General features: G+C 36.8%; 1 protein-coding gene across 7 annotated transcripts in view; it reads right to left on the reverse strand.

The window, feature by feature from the left end:
- NUTF2 (nuclear transport factor 2) overlaps positions 1-11,781 on the reverse strand; it is a 139,739-nt gene extending 127,958 nt beyond the window's left edge. The window contains exon 1 of one of the 7 annotated variants that reach the window (XM_053697342.1): positions 3,105-3,301. In XM_053697342.1, coding sequence (XP_053553317.1) covers positions 3,105-3,146 — 42 coding nt within the window. In that variant the 5' untranslated portion in view covers positions 3,147-3,301. Of the gene's footprint in view, positions 1-3,104; positions 3,308-7,541; positions 7,640-11,709 lie in introns of those variants that run through there. The other 6 variants (XM_053697676.1, XM_053697263.1, XM_053697591.1 and 3 more) reach the window with 6 other exon arrangements.
- Between the last annotated feature and the right edge of the window lie 203 nt (positions 11,782-11,984).

Here is an 11,984-nt window from a genome sequence, read left to right on the forward strand (position 1 = left end):
ACACTTTATTACTGAATATGCGAAAAAGTATGAAGCAATTGTTCAAAATTCACCAAAATTTCACCACAGTGTCTTAAAGCCTTAAAAGTATTGCACACCAAATTTGAAAGCTTTAACCCTTAAAATAACGGAACCGGAGCCGTTTTTACATTTAACCCCTATACAGTCCCAGGAATCTGCTTTGCTGAGACCCAACCAAGCCCAGAGGGGAATACGATACCAAATGACGCCTTCTATAAGCTTTTTCAGTGGATCTTAGCTCCTCACACATGCATCTGCATGCCTTGCCTTCCAAAAACAACTGCGCATTAGTGGCGCGAAAATGAGGCTCTGCCTATGACTAGAGAAGGCCCCCATCTGAAAAAGGTGTCCATACAGTGCCTGCCGTTTTTTAACAACAATCCCCAAGATTATAATAACTATAAAGCGCTATAATCTGTCAAATATGCTTAGCAAGTAATAGTTTTAGCCCAGAAAAATGTCTACCAGTTTTTTAAGCCCTTATAAAGCCTTTATTCTTATACTTAATCTAAGAAAATGGCTTACCGGTCCCCATAGGGAAAATGACAGCCTTCCAGCATTACCAAGTCGTGTTAGAAATGTGGCCATCATACCTCAGGCAGAAAAGTCTGCCAACTGCTTCCCCCAACTGAAGTTACTTCATCTCAACAGTCCTGTGTGGAAACAGCAATCGATTTTAGTAACGTTTGCTAAAATCATCTTCCTCTCACAAACAGAAATCTTCTTCTCTTTTCTGTTTGAGTAAATAGTACATACCAGCACTATTTCAAAATAACAAACACTTGATTGAAGAATAAAAACTACATTTAAACACCAAAAAACTCTTAGCCATCTCCGTGGAGATGTTGCCTGTGCAACGGCAAAGAGAATGACTGGGGTAGGCGGAGCCTAGGAGGGATCATATGACCAGCTTTGCTGGGCTCTTTGCCATTTCCTGTTGGGGAGGAGAATATCCCACAAGTAAGGATGACGCCGTGGACCGGACACACCTATGTTGGAGAAATAACTTTAGCTCATAAATTCCAAATACATTTTAAAATTTCCTTTTATTTCCTCATCCCCTGTATTGTGATAGGCATCAGCCATTCAGACTCATACATACCGCTTGCTAAAGCCTTAGGTGCACTCGATTTGATAATAGTAAACTGGAAACTTTTGGGTTTTTCTATTACATATTCTAATCATCTAAATCATGAAAGTTTAATTTTAACTTTAGTGTCCCACAGTAACCCAGGTAAGTTCAGACCACTTATAAGCTTGACTGAATGTTTTTGATTTTAGCAGATACCTTATCCTTAAACTTGCGTAAATTATTTTGGGGCTAAAGATCAAAGTAATTTTTAACATGTTGGAGAAACTGTAAATACAAGGGCAATACAAGGAGGGGAACAATTTGTTTTTGTGCAAGATTGTAGCCCTCTAACAGAGTTAAAGTGAAGGTCTATTTTGATGTAGTGCCCGGTTTTTAATAAAACGATTAAAAACAAGGGCACTTTAATTCATCAAAATTGACATTTCACTGTTTTCTTCAAAACTTACCTTTTAATCCTGAATGCCGCTCCAGCGATTCCCCCGGCCATCGGAAGCCTTTGCAGACGTCAGTAATGACAAATCAGGCTTCCTACAATCACAGCTCCCCCACCCCGGGGGAATCTTGGCCTTATGCAACGCTGTGATTGGAGGAAGCCGGATTAGTCATTTTGGACCCGCGAAGATGGCTTGCGACAGGCGGAGGAAGTGCTGGAGCGGGTGCCAGGATTAAAAGGTAAGTTTTTGAAGAAAAACGTGAAATGTCAATTTTGATGAATTAAAGTGCCCTTGTTTTTTTAATCTGTTTATTAAAAACCGGGAACTAATTCATCAAAATGGACCTTCACTTTAAGACTATAAAGATCAAGATGCCAGAATATCCCTTGAATTTTTTTTTTAAAAAAATATACTGCTAATATCTGAAAACAGAATCAAATTGGCTTCTTTTCATTTTTTTTTTAGGGACTACGTGATTTGATCATAGCATATGAGACTAGAAACAAATAAATTTAGCCTGTCAGATATTAGAAATGAGTCTCTGAAAAAGACGGCAACAATTTATAAAAAATTATAAATATTAGTTTTTTTGCAATTTGCTTAGTTTTTTTTTCTTAAGTTAAAGGGACAGTCGACACCAAAATTCTTTTTTTTATAAAAAAAAAAAAAAACCCAAGATAGATAACCTTTACTACTCATTCGCCAGCTTTGCACAACCAACATTGTTATATTAATATACTTTATAACATTTAAACCTCTAATTTTCCGCCTGTTTCTAAGCCACTATAGACAGCCTCTTATCACATGCTTATTTTGCTTTAAACAGGAGACTGCTAGTTCATGTGGGCCATATAGATAACATTGTGCCCGTGGATGACACTGCACTAATTGGCTAAACTGCAAGTCAATTGATAAATAGCCATGTGATCAGGGGGCTGTCAAAAGAGGCTTAGATACAAGGTAATCAGAGGTAAAAAGTATATTAATATAACAGTGTTGGTTATGCAAAACTGGGGCATGGGTAATAAAGGGATTGTCCATCTTTTTAAACAATAAAAATGATGGGAGTTGACTGTCCCTTTAAAAAGGGACATGAAACTCACAAATGTTTTTCCATGATTCAGAGAAGAAAAAAAAAAAAGTTTCCAATTTACTTCTATTTTTTCTTTTTATTCTTTGTTGAAGAGATATCTAGATAGGTAGGGTGCACATGTCTGGAGCACTACATGACAGGAAATAGTGCTACCATCTAGTGCTAATTTGTAACATTGTTGCAAAATTGCTGCCATAATGTACAGCAGACACGTGCACACTTCTAAACGTACCTTCCTGCTTTTCCAAAAAAGGATAACAAAAAACCAAGAAAATGTGATAATAAAAGTGGTTTAAAAATGTATGCTCTATCGGAATCATTTAAAATATTTTCGGTTTTATGCCCCTTTAACAATTCAAAAGTTTTGCCAATGAGAAAAATCCAGAGAAAGCCAAAGTAACAAGACACACAAACAGTGAGACATATAGAAATGTTACATTTAGCCAACAGCCATAATATTCACCTTTCTAATGGGAAGAGCTGCTGCACTGTTATTTGAGTACATAAATCAGAATACACTTGTTTCTTTGTAGCAGGAGCTATAGGGCTTGCAATGTACACACGGCTATAGAATCACGCACAAAGAATGTGGCAGTCACAGTTGCCTGAGTCAGCATTCTGCTCTGTTGCATGGCTTCTTAACAGAACTCGGATCTCTAAAAGGTTTTGAATGAATTCAATGTAGACAGAGTCAATACACTCACTGAAAGTGTGCAGCCAGAAATAGTGCTAAAAATATGCTCAAGAATTGCAGTGCAGTCTTTTCACTGCATGTAGGTGGGAGGCTTAGGATCCTCCCAAATAAGGAGGGATACTTAGATGCCAAACCCTATACAACTCAGCCTACAGAAACAGAAAGCCACTGTTTTATTTATATATCAACTGAATTTATAAATGTATACACACATAAATGGGGGGGGGGGGGGGTTACATTTGCAGCCGTTTGTGCATTAAAAAGTACACATACAAGAAGTGTAATTGATGCTTTGTTTTTAAAGTAAATGATATATGCAGGATTAGAAGCACTAAACCCAGAGAAAAGTTGTAGTCACTAACCTCAAATCTGTGTCCTTTCCATTTTACCAAGTCTAAATGTTAATTGGTAACTATCCAGCAACATGCTTCCTTTTTAAATGACGATGGTTCAAATGAATGTAGTGGACTCATTCAATTTAAATGTATGTTAAACATTAAGCTTAGCATGAGAATAGCATGTAGATGTATTTTTTCTATTGCATGCTCCAACATGTACTTTTAACACTAAGTACCCCTGCAGTACTAGGTTTTTAAGTCCTGCAAAATGGTTAAACACCTTGTTAAGCCCTGTACAGGGCTATCACAATGGTGTTAAAATACTACTCTGGAGCTGCAGAGAATGGTTGGTCCCAAAAGGAAACAAGTGGTGACCCAATCATCAAAAGGCAGTCGTGAAGCTGGGTTGTAAACTACCACTGCTGATTAGGCTAGTGACAGTTTCTGCCATGGACTACCCGTGTAGTGTGGCTGTTCTTTCTATGGGCCTGATATTCAAAAGTTCACCAGCATGGAGAAATCATGCAGAATCTTTGGGATTTTATTTTTAGATATTATATTGTAATGTAGGCGTCTCTCCTTCACATACAAAACCATGCATATTGAGATAAATAACTTTCAAATTAAAATTTGTTTCTAACTTTTTTTTAGGGACCTCTCCATGCTGACAAGATGTCTTAGATAATCTCAACTGATCGACAAACTTGTGAATATCAGGTCCTATGTGCTTAAAGGGATAGTAAACCCAAATATTTTCTCTCATTCTTATGTGAATGCATTTTAACAGTTTTCCCCCACTAAAGGGCGTTAGTTCATGTGTGTCATAGATAACATTGAGCTCATGCACGTGAAGTTACCTAGGAGTAAGCACTGATTGGCTAAAATGCAAGTGTGTCAAAAGAACTGAAATAAGGGGGCAGTTTACAAAGGCTAAGATACAAGGTAATCAGAGGTAAAAAGTGAATTAATATAACTGTTCGTTGTGCAAAACTAGGGGAATGGGTAATAAAGGGATTATATATTGTCTGTTTTCTTTAGAAAAAAGGCATTTGAGAGGTGACATGATTACTTTATATAAACGGAAACGTTTTTTCACTGTAAGAGCAATAAAATTGTGGAACTCATTACCAAAGGAGGTAGTGAATGCCAATACCATAGATACATTTTAAAATAGTCTGGATACATTTCTGTATATAAACAAAATTAATGGATATGATTGCTAGTATTAAATGGGTCACCTTTTAGTGGGGCTATTTAAGCTTAACTGGAGCTTTTTGTAAGTATTTTAGATTTGTATAGGTTGAACTCGATGGACTTCAGTCTTTTTTCAACCTTATCTACTATGTTATGTTACTATCTTTTTAAACAACAAAAATTATGGTGTTGACTGTCCCTTTAAACAAAAAAAACTAGAGCATTTTATTTCATTGTAATTGCCCTTTAAATATCGACTGGTTGCCACCATGTTAAAACCTAGGCTTCACTTATCAGTCTTCTGCTGAGAATGATTTGGGACAGGCAAATGTCACGGAAGTGTACAAACAAGGACTATTGAATATAGCACTATTAATGGAATTTTAAACCCTATGAGATAGTAACTGTCATAAATAAGAGGAAAAAGTAACTTGTGCAGCAAGTGATAAGGACTTGGTGGCAACCATTATTTTATGAACTCAGGGTAATGGGAAAGCCCACAATTTTCAAAGTAAGATTACTAAAAAGGAGGTGCAAAGTTTTTTTTTTTTTTTTTACTTAAACTGACTTACAGAAGTTTAATGGAGCGTATATATATATATATATATATATATATATATATATATATATATATATATATATATATATATATATATATATATATATATATATATACATACATATATATATACATATATACATATACATATACACATACATATATACACACACAAGGGGACTGCACTCAGACCGGACACACATCCCATGACCCTGCAACATGCACAGCCCTGGGTGCACAATAGCACTGAAATTGAGATGTAGTTCAAGTGCCTGAGACCTTAATACCTATGGCTTTGAACAAAGGCTACCTAGCCAGCCTATATATAGAGAATGTGTATGGGGTGTGTACAAAGCACCTAAAGTGGGCAATGTAATATTGTGTTGGCCACTGTTATGCGACTTACTGTGGTGTTTATCACTGTTGTATGACTTAAGGGACCCTTTAAAGACGAGGGGTTACAATAAAAAAAACAAAAAAAAAAAACACGTTTATTACATACGATAAATTTAAAATTGTGGATCCACAATGAACATCATATACAATTGCTTAAAAATACCCTTATAAATGTTATTAAAGTTGTGTGGCATTAATCTACAAACTAGATATTGATAGTAACAATAATGTATGTTGATTGCTTGAAATTGGCCTGCTACCTCACACTGGGTTTAATGTCCCTTAAAAAAAGAATTGAAAATTAGTTTACCAGCTAATAGTCAACCTGTTTTGGCCTCTCAAAGGCCTTTCTCAAGTCTTTTTCACCTTTATTGGGATTCACCGATTTATATTTGAAATTTGGATCAATCACCGACTTATTTTTATTAACTTTGAAAATCTGTTTTTCACTTGTTTAACCCATTTACCCCCCCCCCCCCCCAACATTTTTTCAAAAAATTTCTTGTAATTTTTGCAACTTACACTAAAGTAGTGTACACAACAACGTTTTGAAATTTGGAGCAGTTGCAACTTGCTCACAACTTTATAACCAGCATACACCACAGGGGTCCACTGTGACCTGTGGTCATATATACTTTTTAGCACAAGTAAAAATACTTGTGAGGTCCTGATCAATTGTATCCACATAATACAGTGTGAGGTAGCAGGCCAATTTCAAGCAATCAACATAGATTATTATTACTATCAATATCTAGTTTGTAGATTAATGCCACACATAAAAAAAGCTTTAAATAACATTTTTAAGAGTATTTTTAACCAATTGTATATGATGTTCATTGTGGATCCAAAATTTTAAATTTATTGTATATAATAAACGTGTTAATTGTAACCCCTCACCTTTAAGGGCCCCTTAAGTCATACAACAGTGATCAACACAACAGTAAGTCACATAAGGGTCCAACACAATATTGCCTTGCCCACACCCCGTGCACAACAGCACTCTCAGGAAGCTGCACTGGCCCCAGAGTCACAGGCAGTTAACCCCAGAAAGGTCTGGGTGCAAGGCCCATAGGGAAAATTACAAAACAAATTAATACAGCACATAGAGAAAGTCCAGCACTCACAAGCTCTCAGATAAGATTAGAAGCAAAAATGGAAGAGTTAGTTACCACATCTGGCCAAATGGGATAAGCCCAAGTACCATGTCATGGTCTCTTCCAAAACCTGAGTCCCTAAACAGCCACACAATGCAAGCTCTCAATCCAACAAACTGGCAACAAGTGAAGGGTGAACAGGCTTATGTAATCACCCTAGAAATATACAAAACACAGAAGGCCAGATGCAGTAACTAACTCTTCAATTTTTGCTTAAGCTTAACTGAGATCTTGTGAGTGCTGGACTTTCTCTGTGTGCTGTAGTAATTTGTTTTGTAATTTTCCCTATGGGCCTTGCACCCAGACCTGTCTGGGGTTAACTGCCTGTGACTCTGGGGACAGTGCAGCTTCCTGAGAGTGCTAATGTGCACCCAGGGCTGTGCATGTTGCAGGGTCATGGGATGTGTACCCGGTCCGAGTGTAGTCCCCTTCCGTGTTTTGTATATTTCTAAGATGATTACATAAGCCTGTGCATCCTTCACTTGTTCCCAGTTTGTTGGATTGAGAGCTTGCATTGTGTGGCTCTTTAGGGACTCAGGTTTTGGAAGAGATCTTGACGTGGTACCTGGGCTTATCCCATTTGGCCAGATGCGGTAACCAACGCTTCCATTTTTGCTTTTAATCTTAACCAAGAGCTTGTGAGTGAGTGCTGTACTTTCTCTGTGATAGAATCCTATTTAAAAAAAAATAAAAAAAAAATCTAAGTTCCCAGGGGATAGGGCACTCAACTCCTCGTGTATGTGTTACATTTTGTCCGGTTTTAAAAATAGACTTTATACAGAATTTGTTGCCGCTTTAAAGTATTATATAACTATATCCACACGCACCCATACAGGCAACAAAGGTTTAACACCTACATTCCAACCATCTCATTGCCAAGTAGTAATAAGTCTACAAATACTGACTGCAGCATTTATTTTTACATATCTCTCAACAAAAGTTTTTATTACTTATACTAAGCAAGCAGAATAAAGGGACATGCTTATTAGTTCTACAGAACTTAGAAAATAATTTTGACCGCAGATATTAGATGCCATTACAACAAATTAGTTCAAATAAAATACTCACATAAGTTAGCCTAAAATCTTTAATTAAAAATTGTAAAAAATATTTTTCAACATATCCTGTAATTTAATTTGGGAACTTGTTCTTCCAAAGCCTTAAAGTGAATGTAAAGTTTAATGAGAAAGTGCCCGGTTTTAAAAAATACTCAGGGGCACTTCCATTCATTAAACTTTACATTTAAGCCCCAAGGCAGAACATACAGTGATCTGAGATGTCATCGCAGAAAATGCAGCATGTCTGCAGAAAGAACAGGACACATGCATGTTCATTTAACTTTTCTTTGCTGCTCCACATTAGGCTGTTCTCTTCAAACAGAGCTGTTCTCTGACTGCTCTGTGTAAGTTTTCCTTACCACAGTTCATACAGAGCAAAGTGCTGTTTGAAGTGAACAGTCAAATATTCAGTAGCACTGCGAAGCAGTAGAGCATTAAGTGACTGTCTCTCAGAAATTGTTTCAAGCCCGTCCCCTAGCTTTTCAGTCTTCAAAGCTGTTTTTTTCTGAATATAAGACGTTCGTATGAGCAATGCACCTAATTTGCAATGCAATTTTCAACTACTGCACTTTATAATAAAACTTTAAATATTGATTTATTTTCGAGTTAACTAACACATTACAAATGAACTGGTGCTTTAGTGTAACTTCCTAATTTAAAATTGAAATTTTATTTAAAAATGACCTGCAGAAACTTTTTCCCTAAAAAAAAAAAAATCTCATCGCAGAAAGTGAAAAAAAGTTCTGCCTCTGGGCATTTAAGCATTTTTTTGAAAAATACTTACCTTTTTCCTTATGACAGCAGACCGGCAATCTCCTCCCACAGCTCCTGCTGTACTTAACACAGCACTTACAAATCTGGCTTCCTCCAGTCATTGCGTGCACCCCAAGGCGTCCAGCTTGTGAGGCCATGCAATGATTGGAGGAAGCCAGATTAGTCATCGATATGTCAAGTAAAGCAGGAGCTGCGGGCAGAGGATCGCCAGTCTGCTGTTATAAGGAAAAAGGTAAATATTCTTTTTAAAAAAGCTTAAATGTTAAGGTTTAATAAATGAAAGTGTCCATGTTTGAGTATTTTTTAAAACCGGGCACTTTATTATTAAAACTTTACATTCACTTTAAGAGGAGGTGGGTATATAGTGCAGACACATGACCTACTTATATTCTATACAGTGTAGGAGCCAATATATAATCTTCCCCTGCAGGAAACAAACATGCACAAGAAGCTTTAGCAAATTAATGCAAACTATCTTAATAAAAAATATGTTTAAAAGCTTTACACCTGACTTTTTGTTATAGTGATTTGCAATTCAGTGCTTAACTTCCGATAATTACCGTGCGTATGTAAAATGCCTTTAAATGATATTCTATAGTAAACAAAGTTATAGTTCATTAGACTTATTTTTAAACTACATTCCTTTTAACTCACTGTGTTTAACACCTTTTAAAGTATTAAACAGAGTTAAAGTCACAAGTTAATGTGATGTGCATTGACCCTCCACTTTGGTACATAGACAGGAAGTAATGGGTTGGCTACATATCCAAACCTGGAGCAGCACAGGAGTTAGACTTTGAAAGTGTTTAACAGGTGTTCAACACAGCATGAGAATAGAATTTGTCGAAAAATAAAATTCTAAAGAAACACAATACTTTATTTTTAAACTGGAATGTCCCTTTAATCTTAAAGTGATGGTGAATTTTACACTTCGTATAATCAGATCTGGAATCTAAGTGATATTTTACATGGACTTTAATTCAGAAATTCTAATGGATATCCTATAACTTAATTTTTTAATGTAGCTATAAAATTTTAATACCTCATGCTCCAGCCACCCACTTTAAAAACTTATTTAAGGTGACATTTTTACCTGTTTTCCAATCTGCGCTCTAGCCATAGGGAACTTACACAAAAAAAAAAATTGTGAGTGCCGTGCTGACTGGAGAACAGGTAAAAACCATTACCACACACCATCATAAAAAATATTTATTTTAAAGTGTCTGGGGTATTAGAATATCATGGCTACATTAAAAAATAAGTTAAAGTGAATGTAAACTTTCAGCAATTTTTGCTCGGTTTTTAAAAATACTTTTAAAAACAGGGGCACTTTCATTGATGAAAGCTTACATTGCACTGTATTTGTAGAAATACTTACTTCTCCAAAGTCGGATTGCCGATTCCCCACCTGCTTCTTCTTGTCGTACTTACACAGCAATGACGAAACCGGCTTCCTCCAATCACAGCAGGGCATCACGAGATGGACGCTCTGGGGGGGAAGCCAAGATTGGAGGAAGGCGGTTTCGTCATTTCTGACGCAAGTACAGAGGAACTGAGGCGGGGGAATCGGCGATCCGGCTTTGGAGAAGTAAAAGCTAAGTATTTCTACAAATACAGTGCAATGTAAGCTTTCATCAATAAAAGTGCCTCTGCTTTTAATAGTATTTTTAAAAAACCAGGCACTAATTGCTGAAAGTTTACATTCACTTTAAAGTGTAACTTCATTAGATTTGCTGAATTAAAGTCCATCTAAAATATTGCTTAGATTCCAGATCTGATTATACGAAGTAACATTTATCACCTTACCCCTTATGATAGCATATCCTACACTCTTATCCTTATCACATCCACTAGGATATTTAAACTCTTTACCAGTAATCAAATCCCTCTGAACGTAGTTACTATATCTTTAGAGTAATGGACTATTACATAAATGTGTTTATATTACTGAATCATGGGGAAGATTTTGTATTTTTTGCAAACATACAAAATATAGACCCTGCTTTTGTTACAAAGTGTATTGTATGTACCTTTGTGCATAAAGCTGACTGCTCATTGTTTTATTAGTACCCTTAGAGCAGCATAATGGCATATTTACCAATACTAGTGACACCGATAATGTGTTTTATTATAAACCGAGATATAGATATATATATATAGATATATATATATATATATAGCATACACCAATGTGGGCAACTTTGTAGCTTTCACTCACTGAGATAATAAGGATACATTGTATCACTGTGCATTGTGCTCAGTAGAGCTAAACCAGGTTATGGCAACAAACAGATTACAACCCTAACTGTTCAAGATTTATAAAGTCTAAGCATTTGGTTGTTACACATTTTTATTCACTATTCTAAGTAAGCCCTTACTTAGGGTTGCCACCTCAGCCATGTTTTCCTGGACACTTATGAGTTACACATGCTGCAGGGTGTGCAGGGAGGAACATGTATTGTGTTTCTGGACAGCACTATTCATATTCCTCCATGCACACCCTGCAGCATGTGTAACTTATAAGTGTTCTGTATTTTAAGGGACGGGTGGCAACCCTACCCTTACTATTTACCCCCACACTATACAATACATTACAGACTGAGCCCCACATCAGGGCCTATTATATGCACTACCTAGAGTCAAGGCTTTTTATAAATATTTTTGGGCCTGTCATATGGCTCTGCATTAGGGCCTCTTATAGACTCGTAGAACCCCCTCCCCCGTGTCAAAGGCTCACACATGCCCCCACCCCATATTAAGGCCTCTAACTTCTCATTGATTTCAGAGACTCTCAGAGCCGCATGACATTACTAGGCACTCGCACACCACTCAACAGATTTCGAAATATAACATAATCTCTAAGCAACCAAACACTCTTTCCCGGTTCCCTCAGTTTCTCACCCGGCTCCAAGTTCTGCTCTGCGCGGCCGCACAGCCAGCAAGGACTCCCGCCACCGCCCTCCCGCGCGGCAAACCACGCCCAGTGGGGAGGAGTCACATGCAAGGCACTTTGGGAAATGAAGTTCAAAGTACAAGTTAGTGGACGCTATAGGCCAAAAGTAACGCTTATATATACGCCATAAAAAAAATAGACTTATGTGATGGATGAGGTAGTGTTTTACCGCATATATCAAATACGGTGTCAAATTAGGCCTAATGAAAGATTATTGGATAGT

The sequence above is a fragment of the Bombina bombina genome, chromosome 1 (assembly GCF_027579735.1).
Source record: "Bombina bombina isolate aBomBom1 chromosome 1, aBomBom1.pri, whole genome shotgun sequence".
In the NCBI taxonomy this organism is placed as follows: Eukaryota; Metazoa; Chordata; class Amphibia; order Anura; family Bombinatoridae; genus Bombina; species Bombina bombina.